The 20,849-nt window shown below is 37.6% G+C and overlaps 2 protein-coding genes and 1 non-coding gene across 3 annotated transcripts in view; 1 reads left to right on the top strand and 2 right to left on the bottom strand.

Annotated features, from left to right (window-relative positions):
* The window catches only part of LOC120593673 (putative deoxyribonuclease TATDN2), an 18,387-nt gene extending 12,250 nt beyond the window's left edge, over positions 1–6,137 (bottom strand). Inside the window, 1 exon segment of the mRNA XM_039851560.1 lies at positions 6,025–6,137. Within this exon segment, the coding sequence (XP_039707494.1) occupies positions 6,025–6,137 (113 nt within the window).
* Positions 1–20,849, top strand: part of EFHC2 (EF-hand domain containing 2) — a 168,706-nt gene that overhangs the window by 53,899 nt on the left and 93,958 nt on the right. The window contains exons 3-4 of the mRNA XM_039851558.1: positions 6,518–6,668; positions 20,369–20,592. Of these exons, the coding sequence (XP_039707492.1) occupies positions 6,518–6,668; positions 20,369–20,592 (375 nt within the window). The remainder of the gene's footprint in view (positions 1–6,517; positions 6,669–20,368; positions 20,593–20,849) is intronic.
* On the bottom strand, positions 6,864–6,982 carry LOC120593686 (5S ribosomal RNA). Its single transcript, XR_005650413.1, has one exon. It is a non-coding gene; the product is annotated as a 5S ribosomal RNA (ribosomal RNA).

The raw sequence follows: 20,849 nt of genomic DNA, 5'->3' as shown, positions 1-20,849 counted from the left end.
ACAGGTGGTTGTAATGTGCATCAAGGGTGAGAATTATTGCTCCATGGTTTACTTTTTTATGGTATGCTTATCAGGCATTGGAATTCACCTTTGTGGCTTTCCATCAGTTTTGGTATCCTAGGAGAGTTATATAGCATGGTAATTTTCTTTTCCTTGACAGTTTGAGAAAATATATTAGTTATCTTGGTTAGAGTCTTTGTTAGGGCAATTTTTTTGGTAATTTTTTCATATCTTACTTGGTTCTTTATGCATTGTGTTTTGATAGTTCACAATTCTTACAGAAAATAACTTTTTAAATTGTGGTTTAAAATTTTATTTTTATAAAAGTTTAAATAATTTATAATAATTTATAAATAAATTATTATAATTTATAATTTATTACATCTGTCATACGCTGTTTTATTTCTGATTTTATATTTTTTGATCATTGCTAGAATCTTATCTATTTTATTTATTAAAAAAGTCTTAGATTTATTTATTGTAGTTTTTCTCCTTTCAAATTCATCTGTTTGTGCTTTTACCCTTTTTGCTTTCTGTTTGTTTTCCTTATGACAAATTTTTGAGCTTTCGAAAATTTTTATTCAGTTCAAAACTCTGACTGCATTTCAGAATTACTAGGGGAGCTTTCAAAAAATACTAATGCCACTCTCACCCACTTCAAGATTCTGATATAATTTATTTAGGTTTGGCTCTGGTCTTTTTAAGTTCCCAATTTGAAGCCTAGGCTGAGAATTGCTGAATTAGCACATTTAACTAAGTTAATTCTCTTTAACTCTAAATTCTCTTATATAATAATCTAAATCCAGTAATTTACCCAAAATTATAGATTTGCTTGTGTCTTATAGGCTTGTACATCTTTAAATTTTATTAGTTTCTATATTTACTTTTTGTATTTTAAATTTATTTTCACCACAGTAATTATGTAAACCAAAATTAATTTTAGACTGTAATAAAGAATTTTAAAAAATCCTTTGTTTGAGCAGAAAGAGCTGCAGCCTGGGAGACACAAATTGTGTTCCACAGAGGCAAAGGGAGGCTGTCTTTTACAAAGAAAGTTCCCGCCCAAGTTCCCAATTTGCTCTGTTTTATGCAGTTCTGATTGGACAAGGCAGGACTCAGTCCATTGGCTAAAAGATGAAACCAAAGAACTTCTTTGCAGTGGTTGACTCAGAGGGTATGAACAGGCAGGAACATAGTACAGGGGGCTGAAAGCTCACTCTGTGACTTTTCCTGAAATGCAGAGTACATGAGAAGATTCTATCAGAAATGGCTGCTAAACTCTGGTTATGAATTTGGGACCAGTTAGCTAGAGAATTCCATTTTGATATATTTCTTCTTGGGATTCACAATTATTAGGAGTGACAGTTTTTGTTTATAGTTACATGATACATTTCTAGTTGTATTACTTTGTGATCAATGACTATAATTTGAATAATTTCTCTATTTTAAATTAGGATTTTTAAAGTTAGCCTATGTAGGAGAGGAAATATACTTTTCCCTGTGCTGTTTTAGATTCTTGGCTTGGTTGCCCTCTGTAATAAAGGACAGATTACAGAAGAAAAACAGAAGTTTAATAACAATGTACACCTCCTTTATACATGGGAGATACCCAAGAAAACTGAATAACTCCCAGAAATGGCCCAAGCCATGACCTTAAATACCATTTTTAGCTAAGGACAAAAGAAGATGTAGAGTTGGGGCTTCTGAGAGGCCAGCTACGGGAGGTTATCAGGCAAAGCACAGTAAACTCGAGTTATTGGCTTTGCACTGCATATCCCAAATATCTGCATTCTCCATTGATAGGTTTCTAGAGATTCAGTCATCCTCCTTTTCCTGGTACAGAGAGGGAGACACCCTTACAAATAGAGATTTCCCTTATAAATATAAATGTCTTTTACAAGAGGGCAACCTTTAGATGAATTTCAAAGCTTCTTCTGTATCTTCAGTTTTATAAAAATAATCAGCTCAAGATAGTTCTTATGCCAAAGAAGCATATTTTGGGGTTTCATATTCTGCTCCCTATCATATATGATAAATTTCTATAAATATGCCATTGACATGTATAAAGGAGCCATTCTGTATATGCAATACAAAATTTATTGTGGCTTATTTCCTTAATTCTAAGACTCTATAATTACAAGAGAAACCATTGATTTAATAATAGCTTTTCAGGAAGAATAAACAATACATTAAATGTATATAAATTTTTATTATTTACTAATTTATAAAGGCATGCATTTATCCTTACTGTTATATACCTTCTTCTTCTTTAGTGCCTCATAATTTAAGTCTGAGCCTTTTTCATCAAATACAACCTAAATATTTTAAACTTAGATTCGTGATGCTGATCTTTTCATAAAATGTTGAGCCTTATCGAACATTACTGGTGTTTTATCTCTCTCTCCTAACTCTTCTCTAGAAATTCAACTGTAAGTTTTGACTCTTAGATGTTTGGTTCCTGAGTCTTTTTGCATTGGTCACACCAACCTTATCATCTCTAAAGAGTCTGTGATTTATTCTGAGAGATTAGGCTTTTGCATCGCCTAGTTTACGATGGACAGTCTTCACACAATTATTTTTTTGTGCCAGTGCTTCATCGGACAATAGTCATTTCGAAACATTTTAAGTGAAAATTATGAATCTAAATTGATGTTAAAATCCAGCTATTTGGGATATGCAGTGCAAAGCTAATAACACAATTGACATGAAAATAAAATTTACTCCTTCCTCACAAGGCTAAATTTACACCTTGCATCAAGTTAAAGTATGTGCTTGTTAAAACCCACTCCTGACTGCTTTGAGTTTCTTTTGGCATTAATTGTAAGAACATTCTGATTTCAGAAATAGTAACATTAAAAAATTTCCCTTTATAATGAGGAAATATCATGTATCTATTATTTAAAGCTAATTCATTTCAGATTTTATGCCCTCTAGGCTATCATCAAATCCAAATGCCTCAAGGATCAGGCAGGTAACCTAATATAAGGCAGTAGAGCTTACAGAGGTCTGTGGGGGGACTAAAGATCACATGCCCTGCCAAATGACATTTACATTCCATTTTTAAGAAGATTACAGTCAATTATATCCTTTAGGACCTTATTTTATCTAGTTTCTGCTTGATATCATAAATTATAATGAAAACTTGTATCATAATTATGTTTCTATAAATTTTCATTTCTAGCAATTTTTATTTCAGATCAGAGCTGGGTTCTCTGGTATATCAAGTACCATTGCAATTGGGTCTTTTATCTTTGTGAGATCACTTTTAATCTATTTGGTGTCTCTTGCCTTGCATTCTACTTTGCTACATTTTACAATTCCCTCTCCCTCATCCTTTTCTATCTTTCCATTTCTACCACAACGATTTGTTCTCTACCTTTTGTCTTGGGGGGAGATGATTTTCCTTCTGCCTTTCTAGGTTCTTGGGTGAGATATCCCTGTAATAAAAAACAGATTAATGGGAAAAACGAGTTTAATAACATGTATTCCTCCTGTATACATGGGAGAGACCCAGGAAAACTGAGTAATTCCATGGATTGGTGCAAACCACCACTTTAAATATCATCTCTAACTAAAGACATAAGATGTGGTAGGCAGGGGAAGGCTAGTTATGGGAGGTTATTAGGAAGGGGACAGTAAAAAGGGGTATGGTTGTTAATACAGATTTAAGTCCTTGCCTTCTCGATTGATAAGAGTTTCTAGAGATTTAGAGCCATCTTTCTCTTCCTGGTACAGAGAGGAGGATACCCTTCCAAATGGAGATTTCCCTTACAAATGTAAATGTCTCTTGCAAAAAGGTAACTTACTCAATTTTCAGAGCTTCTCCTGTGTCTGCAGTTTCTTAAAAATAACTAGTCTAAAATAATTCTTATGCCAAATAGGCATATTTTGGGGTGACAAATTCTGCTCCCTTTCACTTTCATGGTGGAGTTCTATAGCCCTGTATTCTCAAGAAACCAGAACATGAAATATCAGTATATCCCTCTTCTAGAAATATTGAAGTCCAGCTTCAAATAATGTCTTTTTTCTCTCTTTATTTTCATTTAGCATCCTTTATTCTCTTTTAATGCATCACTGGATTGATAAATGTTTAATGGTTACATACATGACAGTGTTATCAACTGATCTATGCCAGTTTGGTCATTTACAAATATATATCAATAACATTTAATACGTAGGGATAGGTGAGAGCTCTGAATGATCTCTCTACACTTTCCTACCTGATTACAAAGAAAAGAAGTTTCAGGTTGAATACTATTATAGGAGTGGAAAACTTTCCTCTTCTACCTTTTTAGGTTCTTTTGCTGGTCTAATAATTAAATTGACATAAGACAGATTAACATGAGAAAAACAAATTTTGTACATATGAGAGCCCCATAAAAATATTAGACTCCGTGGCAGTCAGGTAATTGAGGCTTATATAGCATCCTGAGCTAAAGGGGTAGAGAAAGGGGTAGGTTTCTGGGGCTTCAAAGGGGGAGGATAATTCACGGGAAGATGTGAAGAACAAATGTTTGGTAAACAAATATTTGCCATGCCATGCAGATAAGTCTTTCTGATATAAAAACTTTCTCTAGTAATAGCTCTCTTCCTGGTATGGGGCCCTAATCTAAATCCTTTTAATCAGTTAAGGGGAAGATAAAAAGTTTTTCTTGAGTCTGCTGGGCCCTGATTGTCTTCAGCTTGAAATAATCCATATGCCAAAGTGGCACATTCTGGGGTGGCATATTCTGCTCCCCCTCACTACCTTTACTGAAAACTTGATAAAACCCCAGCTCTGTTGTCCTTTTAGGTGTTCCAGCAACATCTTTTTACGCACTGCTTTCTTATTGGGATATAATTCATATAACATAAAATTCACAATTTTAATGTGTCCAATACAGTTTGGTGTCCAATTATCTTTTTTAAAACTGAGGTAAAATTTACACAATGTAAATTAATCAGCCATTTTAAAGTTTGCAATTTAGTGGCATCCGATATATTCATAATGTTGTACAACCATCGCCTCAATCCAGTTCCCTAGACATTTTCATCACTCCAGAAGAAAACCCTGTATCTATCTAACAGCATCTTACCAGAAATGTTCACTCAACACAAATGTGGCAACGTTTTATCTAGCTAAATCAGACTAGATAAATTCCCGAAGAAAGCAGCTGAACATAGGACCATTTCAGAATGAAGCCAAAGGTGCTGTTTTGAAGGATATAGACCTCTGGACTTACTAGATTCTTAGAACCTGATCCAGTAAAGACACTGACTGTCAATATTTACAACTGGTCCATTAATTTTGAATACAATCATTTTACTAACTAAAACTTATTTCTACCATCTTTTATGGTAATTAACAAGGCTTCTTGCGTTGATCAGAGATAAACTTCAGAAAGGGCATTTTGTCAGCCCTTTCTGAAGTATGGGCTTCCAATAGAAATTTGCTAAACACTACCAGAGCATATATTCCTAATTCAGGTAACTGACTACACTTAGAGGGTAGATTTTATTTAACAGACTCACTCATATGTATCATACTGTCCATGTTGAATGACCCTAGTCTTATGTCTATTCACAATTAAATTTTGCAACTTTAATTATGATTTAAAAAAATGAGAACAAAGGGAATATTAAAATGGAGCTCTTGGGGAGCCTGTGCCCCAGTCAGGCTTGAAATGGCAACCTAAATCTACTGTTCCCTTAGTTTTTCTCAATTATGATGTCATTCTCAGTGTGTGAGCATGTTGCCATGTTGAAAGTAATTCCATTGTTTAAAGATACGTTTTTTTTTTCATACAATATAGCACCTAAACCTAAGGAACTTGTTTCAACTGATCTTCAACTGAAGAGGGAGTCAGGCCTCTGTTTCAACATGGGAGAAAATGGGCTGTGTTGTACTTACAGTGAGGTACAATTTTACAAAGTGGTGTTAAGGAGTTTTCAAGGGTATTTTTGACTATCTGAGTTTTACTATAACTACTTTAGAATCCACCTCATATGTATCTGAGCACCTCCTTGCCCCCCCAGCCTTCCCACTTGCTGCAAACATAATGTGAGACGGGGTCTGGCATTGAGCTGAGCTCTTTGAGGTTCTTGAAGAAATATAAGGTGGGGATCTTTGGAGCACTGGAAGAATTTCGGATCTGCATGGTGTTATTTTTAATGGGTAAAAGTGACAAAACTTACATTCTTCTTGTGAGAAAGAATATTATTTTGTTTGTAACGCAAACATATAATATCCCGCTGCAAAATTCCAAAGACAGATGCTAGTTTAGTTTATGGTAGAGCTGAATGATGGATTTATTGCTTGAATATCATTTCTTCATTCTAATCAGACGGTGATGAAAATATAAAATAATCTTGATATACTGAAAGCTAAATTGTATATCCATTCTCATAGCTGATGTGTAGAATGTCTTGCAAAAATCTCAACTTTTTTTTACAGTAACAAAAAGTATATAGGCTTTATTGATTTTAAGTTTGCTTATTTTTTAAATCATTTCTTAGTTTCCAATTATGATTCCAACAGGTATTGTCTTTTGATGCTTATGTAGAAGATGAAGTACCTGATAAAAGTCAAGAAAAGTATAGAATAAGATTCTATAAAATCTTCTTCTACCTTGAAGATGACACAATTCAAGTAACTGAACCAGTGGTGAAAAATAGTGGACTGCGTCAAGGTATCTATTTAAAATAGAGTTACTATTCTTCCACTTTTAATTTTTGCCTTTATATTCTGTCTTGCTCTAGCTTTTTAATCAATCAATCAATTAATTAATTAACTTAAAAATTTTTTAGATGAGGCGACCCTTGGTTGACCTCACAGATTTCAAGGACCTTGCCAGCTTACAATCCCTTATTTTTTTATTTTTTAATGCCTATAGCACCTAGTCTTCCTAAGTGGTCTCCCATCCAAGTACTAACCAGGCCCAACCCTGCTTAGCTTCCGAGATCAGATGGGATCAGGCTTGTTCAGGGTGGTATGGCCATAGACACTCTAGCTTTTTAAAAAGACCTCATGCTACTGCTTAGGTATCTAACTTATTGGCAGTAGTGAACATAAATATGCTCTTAGCTTATAGTGTTTTATAGTGACTTATCAGCTTTCTAACCCCCTTTGCACTCTCCTCAATATTGGCCATTTCTTTCACTCTTCTATGACATACTTGTATCCTTTCAGGTGCTGCTGTAGTATGAGCAAACTCTCCCATTTCTGACGTTTTTCTTCAAACTGTTTTTTTTTTTTTTTTTGCTATAACCACATCACTTCCTTCATAACACCCTCAGGGAAAGAGAGAAGACTGTTCTACTGCCAATTCCAGATTGGTGTTCTCTTTTCTTTCTTGAGTTCACTGCCATTTGCTTCAACCACCCTCGCCTCATCCTCATACCTGTTAACTATAAAATTTGATGGTACTTCAAACAGAAGATCATTGTTTCTTCACCTCACATATGCCAGTCATCTTTATCCATACTCCACTTAGCTGGGCAAGTGTTAACTCTGTGATGAGGCCACCAGAGAGACTAATCCTAGGTTGTATTATTAGAAGCAGGAAGAGATCAAGGGAGATGACTGATTTCTTTTGTTTGTGTTATGAGTCCTTCATTTGGTATGATGCTGAGTTCTGTATGCCTTCAAGGGATAGCAACCATTATGGTGAAAGGACTGATAATTTGTCATGTATAAGGCAAAATAATGAAAATGGAAGACTTGGGTATGCCTGATAAATGTCTTCAGGAATCCAAAGATATGTTCTTTGGAGAAGGAGTGACCTAGTTTTCTGTATCCTCAAGGGTAGGACCTAGGAGGTCAGAATTTGGGTCAGAAAGAGGAATAATTTTCTGGAAAAGAGCCACCAGAAGTTGTAGTGGATGGCTGTGTATGAGTGTGGTCAGGGTTGGGTGGAGGGGTGGAGGAGAGGGGAGTCATATATTTGTTTGGTCATTGGTATAGATGGATGACCCTGGGGGCAGGTCAAGGGTTATTTTTCACAGACAGCTTAGTAGAAGTGTAGGAGGGGAGTCGTGTGTGTGTGTTTGGTGTTTGGTGTAGATGACCTTCCAAGGCCCCTTTGATCTCTGACGAGCTGTGATTCTTGGGTACATTGTTGTCTCTTTGTCTTTTGGAGTATTGCCATCTCCAGTATTTTAGGCTCTGAAATTGCCTTCTTTGACTATAGTCTCTACTCCTTTTCCTTCCTCTATTTGTTCATATCCACTGCCCTTGTTTTTCATTCTCCTAGCAAAACATATCCTGAATCTGTCCATGTCTCCCTCCTTTTCTACCATCCTAACACAAGCTACCCTCATTTCTTGACTTAGAGGAATGGAATAGCTGCTTAATAGGTCTCTCTGCTTCCATTTTTGCTCTTCCTATAATGTTTTCTATGCAGCAGCCACAGTGTTGTTTGGGATATTACCTTGGTGGCCTCCAAGATGCATGCATGGAGACTTTCCCTAAGACCACAGAACAGAAGCCTCATGGACCAGATTAAAAATGTATGAATCACACAATACATTAAAACAATTTAAAATACATAGCGAGAAGCAATGGGAAGGAGATAGTGTAGGTTCACTCACTTAGGACAGGGTAGAAGTGGGTGGAAGGACCACCGTACCTGAATCCTGGGGTAGGCAATAGTCCTGCCTCTCTTTTTCTGCTGCATTAGCCATTCCTGCTAATAGTGTGGTTTAGAAACCAGAGTTGAAATTCAAGGACCACAGACAGAAGGGACCTTGGGCTAATGGTACATACTCTATTAGAGAGATGCAGGGACGGTTGGGCCTAGTCACAGCTGTAGCTCACCAGTAAGCCTGCTGAATAGTCATGGGTTTTGTTTGTGTTTTTTGGGCAAAGGACAAATGGGGCCAGAATAGGTGTCACCAATGAATGGTTGGCCAAATTAAGGCCCCATGAATATTGAGTACTCATGAATATTTACTACCTTTTGTAGATGAGTATATCATGAATATTTATAGCCCAGGTGCCTCATGTATATTTAATGCATACTGAAAATTAGTTATCTCTTGGTCCTTCCATCCCTTTCTTCCTATGTTTAACATATACATGTTCTACTTACTATCTACTTATTGTTATTTAACACATCTTATGATTTTCTGTCTATGTTGAATAAACTTTTTGCTTACTGACTACTTATCTGGACCCAGTGGTTCCATATTGATATACTACAATGGGTTCCAGGGGGATAAACAGAGGAATTTTGGGACTGTAGTCCTCTGAGAATGAGGTTGTGATGAGTCAGTATGCAAAGGACTTCCTTCAATGCTCATGAGATTGAGGTTTTTCTTAGAGCATGGCTTCATTGTGTCTGGATGATGAATTTGGAGCCAGGCAGCATTGCGAAGAAGTGTTTTTTGAATGCATATTCTGTGCCATGCACTGTGCTGGGTTTTGAGAAAATGGACAAAAGGAATAAAATATGTCATACTCCTATGTCTTATAGGCAAGCAGGTTAGAGAAGAAAGGGAGCCAGGTGACTAGTCCAAGAGGTTTGCAATTGTTCAGGTTAGAAATGCTGAGTGTCCAAATCAGGACAATGATGGCAAGAATAAAAAATAAGGGAAAGATTTTAGAGACATTCGATTGGCAGAGTTGATAGGCCTTGACCAGCTATTAAATATAGAGAGTGAAGAAGGGGAATATCTAATGATAAAGTGCCTACTTTGTCATTATCTTGTCTAATTCCCCAACAACTACCATTAGCTTTTATAGGAAAGAAAACAGGCTCAGAGAGGTAATTTGCTCCATCTGAATCTTAACCGATTGCCTGGGAGCTTACTCTGTGGTTGAGAGGATGGTGATGTGTTAATAAAGCCCAGGAGCATGGAGCAAGGAGCAGCACCGGAGATGGAGCCGAAATGTGTTTGTTTGGGTCATGAGGCCTTTGAAGGTGTGTTGGGACATCTGTATAGTGATGCCCACCTGGCAGGTGGAATCTTGGTATGTGTTTTCAGGAAAAAAGTCAAGACTATAGATGTGGACTGGGAATTGGAGGTGTCTAGATCAGGCTTATTTTACATTGTTGGAAGACAGCTGCTGTTGAGGTGGAGGTGATTCAATTTTGTGTCTGTGCTTGGTTTTGCCAGTGGAGGGAAAAAGTGAGGATTGGTTTGAGGAGGCAATATGAGCTGTCCTCATTAGTCTTTGTGTTCTAGCATTAGTCTTTGTGTTCTTTGTTTAGTGAGAAACCAGTCTCTCTTGAAATATTTAATATGATAATTTTTGTTAAGTCAGTCATTCATATGTCATTCATAGTGGGCATATACCATATTTAAGTACTACATTCCATAAACTGTCCAAGAAGAGAAATGAAATGCAACTTCTTTGAGAATCTTGGAAAGGCAAATGGAAGATAGTCGTAATGATTTATTTGAAAATAATTTTTATGTAAGTAGTGGGGGATATTATTCATAAAGACTCAGGAAGAAAACCCAAGTAAAAGACAATTCTAAAGTCTTTTGAAAATTTCAGAATTTCTGATTGGCTCATTCTGATCAAGACATTTCCCTGAGTGAAGACACAGCTCAGGGGATCTGTACAGAATACACAGTAATCATGATATGTAACAAGACTATTTGTCAGCAGAGTGGAGATAACCTGGTTTTAGTAAGTCCTGTGGAAAGTAAACACAGGTAACCACTCTATCATCAAGCTTTGTTTAGTGAGAAACCAGTCTCTCTTGAAATATTTAATATGATAATTTTTGTTAAGAAAGGTTTTTTTTGGAGGGGGGACAGAATACCCTGGAAAATCATTTAAATGCCTTCTTCAAGCTCTCCTAAATTAAATGATTGGGAAAAAGAAAACAAGCTTAATAAATCAGTGACTTAGACCTCAGAGAGACAAGTAGGAACTGTTCCTTTCAGTTATATCTTGAGAGGTCTGGGCCTGATTTTCCTGTGCCTGTTGCTCATTTAGGTGTCACACACTCATCGATGATATTCCTGTCACTTCCACAGGATTTAGATATTTATCAAATGAACTCAGAGATCAGATGCACCTGTTTTTTTGTGGCACTGACCATTCAGAAATTAGTGCACCTGGATGAATTAGCCTCTTTTTAAGTTGCTTCTCCTATCATGTATTTTTTTGGAGGGGGGAGGGAGAACTTTGGAATAAACCAGAAACAAAGAGGCATCCCTTAGCATGGTGCCAAAAATAGACATTCAGTTACATGCAGCTTCTAATCAGAACAACATATTTTTAACGTTCATGAATCCTTGTTGGCAGAGATGTATGTGTGTGTTAAAAGTCAAGTCACTGTCATACTTCAAGGCTTGCTTTCATTTCTTGCCAGGACATCACTCTCTTTTTGGTTAAATGTGTTATATTTATAGAATTTGTTGTTCTGTTGGAATGTAGTTAAAACGTTTCATTAAGCCAAGAATGCCAGAGGTTAATCACAGTAGTTTTACCTCCAGTTGTCTAACAGAATAATTGTCAAATACAACCAAGTCCAAACTAATCTATGCTAAAAAAAGGATAATGATTAGAAACATGTCATGATTTTCTGGTAAGGTCTGTACCAGTTGTTCTCAGTTGAGAGTAATCATCTTCTGGCCCACCCCAAGATTTCTGTTTCTATAGGTGTGAGGCCAAGAACTGGTTTCCACTTGGTTCTTAGTGTATCCTTAGTTAAGAACACTGATTTCCACTAGTGAGTTGCTTCAGCCCTCAACAGGATAGTATTTCTTATTTTTATTTTTTTCGTACTGTAAGATAATCTATCTTAAGCAAATGTAGTCATAAAATAGAAGTCAGTCACTCATATGTCATTCATAGTGGGCATATACCATATTTAAGTACTACATTCCATAAAGTGGAGGAGGGGTGGTGGTAAGATTGTGAGATGAAATACAAGATGCCCAGTTAAATTTGAATTTCAGATAAGCAATGAAAAAGTTTTTAGTATAACTGTATCCCAAATATTGCATGGAACACACTTATACTAAAAATTATTCATTGTTTATTTGGAATTCAAATTTAACTAGGCATCCTATATTTCAGTATCCTAAATCTGGCAACCCCAGAAGGTGGACCTTGGGGAGGAAATTGTCACTGAATGGAGTGGAGAATTTAAGAGTGGAGGTACGTCATTGATCTATGAAGATAGGTGCTTGGTGCATGGTGGCTGCTTGATAAATATTTGCCGAAGAAAGGAAGGAAGGAAAGGACAGAGAGAAGAGGGAAAAAAAGAAAGGAAAAGTGGTAGACAATGCCCATAACATAATGCAGGCATCAGAAACAGTACCAGATCCTTTGAGGGATCAAAGGAGGAAATACCAGTATCCACTAAATAAGAAAGCATTTGAGTGGTACCTCAAAAGTTGCTCCAAATAAAGATGGAAGAGGAATGCACATTAGTCAAAAGAAACAGCATGAGATGAAGAACTGAGAAAGTGGTGAGGTGAGGAGTTGGGAGGTATTTAGTAGAAGAACAAAGAGTGTATAAGGAAAACCAGATAGGAAGACAGTAATCAAGAGGACATTAGAGCACCTAACATGCTAACATTTGGGGGCTCTAGACTTGGATGTACCCTTTGGTCTGCAACACTACCAAAATGAACTAAGAATACTTTAAGATAGAAGTAAGAGGTTGGAGTCTTAATTTTGGAAGGTGAATTCCTTAAAAGCTGAATTTAGTGGTATGAGCAAAGATCTAAAGCAAGTCTCAACTGAATGAAATGAAAACGCATTAAACATAAATGGACATATCATCATTTTGATCTAAACCACAGGAAAATGTTATAAAGTTACAGCTTGCAGAGTATAATCAGATAGCTGGGACTTAAAAAGGAAGATGTAAAAATGAAGATAAGGTAGTACTTAAAAGCGAGCATCTGATGCCTAGATATCTGTCCAAGTGGTCTTTATGAGGCAGTTAAAAATGTAAATATTTAAAAATTTAAAGGACAGATATGGAGCTTTTGTTGTTGCTTTTTCCATTTTGTAGCATTATTTTTATTTATATACCTTGATGATCTCAGGCACTCTTCAGTGTGTGCCAAAAACACGACATCCTGCCCATTTCTCTTATATTCCAGAACAAATTTCTTTTGGTGGAGTTTCTGCCATTTATCATGGAAGACTATAATCACATAAATACCATTAGAAATTTCAGTCCCCAAAGGATACAGTTGAGAGACCCTACAAATATGTTATTAAGAGCTTTCATGTGAAACTATAGATTTCAAATGGCCCATGTTAGTTTTATGGTTAATATGGAATTGTGACTTTGGATTTCTTGTTATTAAAATTTTCTCGTTTAGTATTAGACCTGCCTTTTCTTTCCAATCTGTGGATGGTCAGGACTCTTTTGTTGTTACCACAAAGAACTTCCCTGGCCTCTTCTGAGAACCTTCTCATGAAGGCAGTGTGGGAGCTAAGATAAGAGTGTGGCAGTCTGGAGTATGCAGGCTCCTAAAGGAGGGTGGGGGGACAGGCAGTGCAGCGATGTTAGCCCTGAAGCAGGAATTGCTGCAGCTGGCAAGTGGGCCCTCTCCAGAAATTTGCCCTTAGAGAAGAGACAGGCTATTCTTTTGGAAAAGCAGCTTCATCATTTTCCTTTCCTTTTCATGATGACTGGCAGCTCTTCCTATTTCTATTCTGTTTTACCTATAACATGCCCCACTCTCTTTCACTTATGTAACTTGTAGCAGTAGTACCATGAGATACAGTTCAGTGCAAACTGTGGTAAGTAAAGGTATTTACTTCTTAGCTTGAAAACCGAGGTTAAAGATCTTTTTCTGCCATTTGTTAGGGTGTGACCTTGGGCATGTCACTTAACCACTCTGAGCTTTGGTTTTCTCATCCATAAACTGATTATTTATATTCATGCAATATCTGCCTCATGGGATTACTAAAGATTAAATGAGAAAATGTATATGAAACATATCCTAGGCTATGATGATTATGATGATGATCATTATTTAAAAGCTCAGTGGGTGGGCCAGTTCTTCCCACCTAGAAAAATATGTTTTCTATTCAAAGTATTACTGAACAGAAATCAGCACTAACTTGCTTATTTAAATTTTTATAATGAAGTACAAATGCAAGATAAGATGGAATTTCTGAAGAAGCTCCTGGCTATTGAATAAATCTTACATATTTTAAAAACTGTCACAATATAAATATTTTTTAAAGTGATACATAATAATTTCTGAAAATACCTGAAATGCCCATGCTTTTACAGATGTGTAAGTATGCAATTTGTTTTAAATGTCTAATCTTGAATGATTAAATAATTTGCATACTGTTTTCAGTGGCATGAATTAAAAGCTAATTGAAGTATAATTTTTTTGCAGTAAAATTATATCATCTTTTATGTAGTACATTTAAAAATATTCTAGGCCAGTTCTAATTTTATAGTTTTATTATTTTAATTTAATGTACCAAGTAATTAAAAGTTGCTGCAAAGAAAAGAGGATGAAAATGGTTTTAGTTAATTTCTCTCAACAGAGTGAAAAAATGATTAGAAGAATAATGGAACAGAGCTTAACACAGTTCCTGGCACATAAAAATATTCATTAAATGTTCGCTAATGAATAGGAATGAATAATAAGTATTTCTAGACTTAGGGAAAAGACACCATTCTCAGTGCTATATAAAATATAAAAAAGATTATTTGACATCTTTATACTAAAATACTTTCATACAATAGGTCATATAAGCCAATTTTATTTGAGCCATTAGACCTCAAAGTTTGCTCTGCTTGTCATTTTTTTTTATTTTATAAATCTTATTTATGTTTTTAGTTTTCAGGTACAGTAGACATTCAATATTATATTAGTTTCAAGTGTACAGCATAGTGGTTAGACATTAATTTACGAAGTGATTGCCCCGTTTAGTCTAGTACCCACCTGGCACTATACATAGTTATTACGATATTATTGACTATATTCCCTATGCTGTACTTGACACCCCTGTGACTATTTTGTAACTGCCATTTCTACTTCTTAATCCCTTCACCTTTTTCACCCAGCCCCCAGACCCTTCTCCCATTTGGCAATCACCAGTTTGTTCTCTCTGTCTTATGAATCTGTTTCTGTTTTGTTCTTTAGATTTCACATATAAGTGAGATCATATGGTATTTGTCTTTCTCTGTTTGACTTATTTCATTAGCATAATATCCTCAAAAATGGTAAAATTTATTTTATTTTTTATGGCCAAGTAAAATTCCATTGTATATATGTACCACATCATTTTTACCTAGCACTTAGGTTGCTTCTGTATCTTGGCTATTGTAAATAAAGCTGCAATGAACATAGGAGTACATATATTTGTTTGAATTAGTGTTTGGATTTCTTTGGATAAATACCCAGAAGTAGAATTGTTTGGGTCATATGTCATTTCTTTTTTTACTTTTTCATTTTATATTTTTCTATTTTATATTAATATCAGATATATAGTACAATGGCTAGACATTTATATAATTTATGAAGTAATCCTCCCAATTACTCTAGTCATGACACACAATAATATTGACTGTTTTCCCTATGCTGTAATCTACATCCCCGTGACTGTTTTTTAACTACTAATTTGTGCTTCTTTATCACTTTACCTTTTTCACCCACTCCCCTAACCCCCTCTCCTCTGGCAATCACCAGTTTGTTCTCTGTATCTGGGAGTTGGTTTTTGTGCAGTTTGTTTCTTTTTTTATTTTTATAGTTGGCATACAATATTATATTAGTTTCAGGTGTACAACATAGTAATTATACAGCTATATAACTGTGATCACCCCAATAAATCTAGTGCCCCTCTGATACCATACATAGTTATTACAATATTATTGACTATATTCCTTATGCTATACTTACTATCTCTATGACGATTTTATAACTACCAATTTGTACTTCTTAATCCCTTCCCCGATTTTCAGCAACCTCCCAACCCCCCTCCCATATGGTAGCCCTCAAAGTGTTCTCTGTATCTATGAATTTGTTTGTTTTGTTTGTTCATTTATTTGTTCCTTCGGTTCCACATATAAGTGAAATCATGTGGCATTTGTCTTCCTCTATCTGACTTACTCCACTCAGCACACTACCCTCAAGATCCATCATGAAATATCTTTTTCTATCCCATTACTTTTAGTTTGTGTGTGTCTTTTAATCTGAAGTGAGTCTCTTGTAGGCAGCCAGTGTAAGAGTCTTGTTTTCTTATCCATTCAGCTATCCTATCTTTTGACTGGAGCATTTAATTCTTTTTCATTTGAAGTACTTGTTGATAGGTATGTATTATTGCCAGTCTTTATTTAGACTTTTGATACAAGTTTTTTCTTCTTCTTAAAGAAGTCTATCCAACATTTCCTGTAATATTGGCTTGGTGATAATGAACTCTAGCTTGTTCTTGTTTGGGAAGCTCTTTATCTGTCCGATTCTAAATGATAATTTTGGTGGGTAAAGTAATCTTGGTGGTAGGTCCTGGGTTTTCATCTCTTTGAATAATTCATGCCAATCCCTTCTGGCCTGCAAAGTTTCTGTTGAGAAATCAACTGACAGTCTTATGGGAGATCCCTTGTAGGAAACTAACTGCTTTTCTCTTGCCTCTTTTATGATTCTTTGTCTTTAACCTTTTGCATTTTAATTATGTTGAGTTTTGGTGATCTTTGGGATCACCTTTTTTGGGACTCTCTGAGTTTCTTGGGGTTGTATGTCTATTTTCTTTACCAAGTTAGGGAGTTTTCTATCATTATTTCTTTAAATAGGTTCTTAATCCCCCACTCTCTCCTCTCTTCTTCTGGTACCAGCATTGCGAATGTTGTTAAGCTTGATGATGTCCCAGAGGTCCCTTAAACTATCTTCATTTTTAAAAATTCTTTTTTCTGTTTGCTGTTTTGATTGGGTGTTTTCTGTTACCTTGTCTTCCAAATCTCTGATTCAGTCCACTACTTCATCTTATCTACTGTTGTTTCCTTCTAGTGTATTCTTTATTTCAGTTATTGTATCCTTCATTTCTGACTGGTTCTTTTTATGGTTTCTAAGCTCTTTTTTGTGTTTACTATCTCTTTGTTGATGTTCTCACTAAGTTTCTTGAGCGTCCTTATAACCAGTGTTTTGAACTCTGTATCTATTAGATTGCTTGCATCCATTTTGTTTATTTTTTTTTCCTGGAATTTTTTTCTGTTCTTTCATCAGATACATGCTTTTTTTTTAATCTCCTCATTGTGGCTGCCTATTTGTGTTTGTTTCATGTTTTAGGTACATCTACAACATCTCCCAGCCTTGGCTGGATGACCTTATGTAGTAGGTATCTGTGAGGCCCAGTGACGCAGTTTCCCTGATCACCGGACCTGGGTGCTCCAGAATTGTCCCTTGTGTGGGTTATGTGTGCCTTCCTGTTATAGTTGAGCTTTGATTGCTGTTGGCATGTCAGCGAGTGGGACTGACTCTTAGGCTGATTGGCTGTGAGTACTAGCCTCATCCACAGCCTATGAACTGCTCTGCGGGGGCTGACCGAGCAGGATTCACCTCAGAGGGCTCTGGTGCCTGCTGAGACCACCCTTTGGTTGTGCTACTTTTTAGAGTAATAGGGTGGTGCTTTGTTGTGGTCTCAAGCTAGCCACCGAGTGTGTTGGTTCTGGGGCCTCTTGGGAGGGGCTCCCTTGCAGGCCAAGTTCAGCTGCTGCTGTGACTGGTATAGGGCTACCTGGTAGGAGCTACAGAGCGATCCTTGTTAGGTTGCTGCCTAGGGCTGGACCCGGAGGCCATGGGAGAGGCTCTGCTGCGAACCAAGGCTGGCTACCACCAGTACGGGGCCTGGGGCAGCTCAGCAAAATACCCAGGTACCTTAAGCTCCGCTGCCACCTCCACCCAGCTTCCCATAAGGCTTAGTCGCTGAAAGAGCCTCTGGCGATAGGTGAGTTGGGTGATGCAGCATCTCAGGGAGTCCCAGGGTGAGGCAAGTGGTGTTCACCAGGTTAATGCAGGTTCGGATTTGACCTCAGTGCTGAGCCTGGGCTCATTCTGCAAATGTTTCAGTGTACATGGAGGCCAGGTACTGCCCCCTGGGCCTGCAGTCCCCTGCTAGTTGTCCAAGAAAGATTGCAGGGTAGGTTGGGGTTAGCTGCCTGCCACTGAAACTGCCTCTGTCATTGTAAGCCAGAGCCAGAGTTTTGCTGGTGAAAGAGCCTCCTGTGATGCAGGAATTGGGGTGGGGTCCCCGGGAGTCACCAGTGTGGAGTGAGCAGAATTCACCAGGCCAGTCTAGATTCATATTTGGCTATGTGCAGGGAGGGCTCAACACAGGAATGATGGCACCTGCCCATAGGCTGCATGGGAGGAGGGCTCAATGCAGGGACAATATCTGCCGCCACTCCAGCCCCTGCCCTGAATCCACACAACCCAATTTCTCCCTGCATGTCTTAGGGCCACGGTCCCTCAGCCAGTGTCCAGGGTGAGTGCCTGGGAGTGCCTGAGTCTGTGTGTAGGCCCTTTATGAGTACGCCTGGGTTTCCAACAGCCTGTCTCACCAGGGCAGATGGAATTCCTGCTGGTTTTCACAGCCAAATGTTTTAGGGGCTCCTCTTCCCAGCACTTGTACTCTGGGCTGGAGAGTCTGGTATGGAGTTGGGATCCTTTGCTCCTCAGGGAGGACCTCTACAGCTGAGATAACCCCCTGATTCTCAAACACCACACATGGATGTGGGGCCAGTTTGTTTTGCATCTCTTCCCCTTCTACCAGTCTTGACTTGGCTTCTTCTTTATATCCTTAGTTATAGGACTTCTATTCAGCTAGTCTTCAAGTAGTTCTCTGGGTTGATTGTTCTATAATTTAGTTGTAATTTTAATGTTGTCATGGGAGGAGGCAAACACAGTGTCTACCTACTCCACCATCTTGACCGGAACCTCCCTTTTATCTTTACCCTTGAGTAGATTCTCAAGCCTAAGTTAGTCACAGATGTTGAGAGACAGTTCTCTATGGTATCGTGCATTTCTATAGATCTTATAAGCAGAGGTGCAGACTTCTTTTTGTTCTGGACTACTTCAAGGATGTTTAGGTAGCAATCAGCTTTGGAAGACAGAGAGTCTCTTCCTCTGGAACAAATTACAGGTTTGCTCATAGCCTTGGAAGATAGAGGTGGTATCTCCTTCCAGAGCAAGAGACAGACATGCTTACTGTTTGGTCTAATAAAGGTAATGTTTCCTTCTGAAGCAAAAGGCAAGAATGCTTATTGCCCATCATAAAAGATTTGGGTTCCTTAAGCTCAGGTTTCCTCTCCTGTAATGTAGCCCACTACATGTGCAGGAGTTACCTGGATATTGTTGTCACCTGTGGGAATTTAGGCTTAGGAGACTGGTGCAAAAAATACTGATATTCTAGCTACTGGTATTGCTGTGAGTAATAAACTGCCCTTTACTTCTAACCAAAGTATCTTGTGTCTTCTGCTAGACTCCATGAATCTGTGGCAGGCTAACTCATTAGCTTGTAAGTAGGGTAAAATCTCAAACTGTAAACAATTCTTGAAAACAGGTTTTAGCAGTGTTTGGGTAAGTTGGCTGGTATGGTGTGGTATGGTTAGCATACTCATCTAGAAAGGTAATCCTTTTACTTCTAGTGGCTAACCACCATTTTGGGTATACATTGGAACCTGGGTCCGTATTCTCAAGAGAAGAAATGAATGGACATCACAGAGTCAGAAGTAAAAGATGGGGTGAGATCCATAACATTTGATCCAGAGCATTGGCTACAACTGTGAAGCCTCTTATAACTTTCACTTCGTGTATCTGTGTCGGGGGGCATTGGGTGAAGGTAGACAGAGGCTATGGAAGAAGAAGGAGGGTGAAGAGGTTGGTAGAGGAAAGAAGATTCCACAAAGCATCAAAGCAGCATGAAGTCATTCATGTTTCATGTTTAAAGGAGCTATAAATCATTGTATTGGCACTTATCATATTGAAGTGTGTTAGCTTATTTTTTTGAGCCAGGAGTATGCATTTTCGTGAGCACTCTTTCTTGGGGTCTTAGTGCCTTGTTTAGTGTGCTCACATTGAGTGCTAGTAGGTGAAAGTGAGTGCGCTTGTTCTGGGAAAATACATGATGACAGTGTCCGGGGCATTAGGTTTCACTCTGTTTATGTCCCCTTTCTCTCTCATCCAAGTCTCTGTGGTTTGTTAAAGTACTTTCTTAGTACCACTTAGGCAACTCTAATAACATGTAAAACTGGTCAAATAACTTTTGACCTCAAAAGTCTCAGCTCCCTCTGGCACTCTCAGAGTTGGAACATACTAATGCTGCCTCCAAGAACCAGCCCTTTGCCCAGGTAAGTGTTGTGGGAAAGCATTCGGGGCTGTTGGCAGAAACGTGCTATGACTTCTTCTTTGTTAGCCACACGATGAAACAATTGTATTTTATTTCACACCACAGGGACTTTTATCCAACGTCGTCGGATTTCTCTACCACCTCCTGATGATGATCAGTTTTATACTGTGTATCATTTCAATATCAACATAGACATTGTCTTTTATGGCTGGGCATTCAAGATTTATGACTGTGATGTATTCACAAAAAACTTTTTGAAGAAAATAGGAATCAAATTAAATCCCCCGGGAGAGTGTCCAGAAGATCCCTACATGAAGACATGGAGACGGGTAAGAAGTTGATATGTCCATGAGTTCTTGTCTTCAGAATGAGAATCACTTCAGAGAGTTAATAGACGGTATTGGTACTTCTGATGCAGATATGAAAGAACTTTTGGGGTCATAGTCACTGGAGTTGCCCTCTCCTCCTTTGGGCTGGAGGGAAGGCTGGGTGTTGGCCTTAGTGTGGGAAAGTCTCACTTACTGCCCCCACCCCCACTTCTCTCCATGGAGAGTTTCTCTTCCAGGCATAGGAGTCTTTAGTGAGC

Source organism: Pteropus medius, unplaced genomic scaffold (genome assembly GCF_902729225.1).
Source record: "Pteropus medius unplaced genomic scaffold, Ma_sr-lr_union100, whole genome shotgun sequence".
In the NCBI taxonomy this organism is placed as follows: Eukaryota; Metazoa; Chordata; class Mammalia; order Chiroptera; family Pteropodidae; genus Pteropus; species Pteropus medius.
Note: the sequence above shows the minus strand (reverse complement) of the source record. Positions and strands in the feature narration are given on the sequence as shown.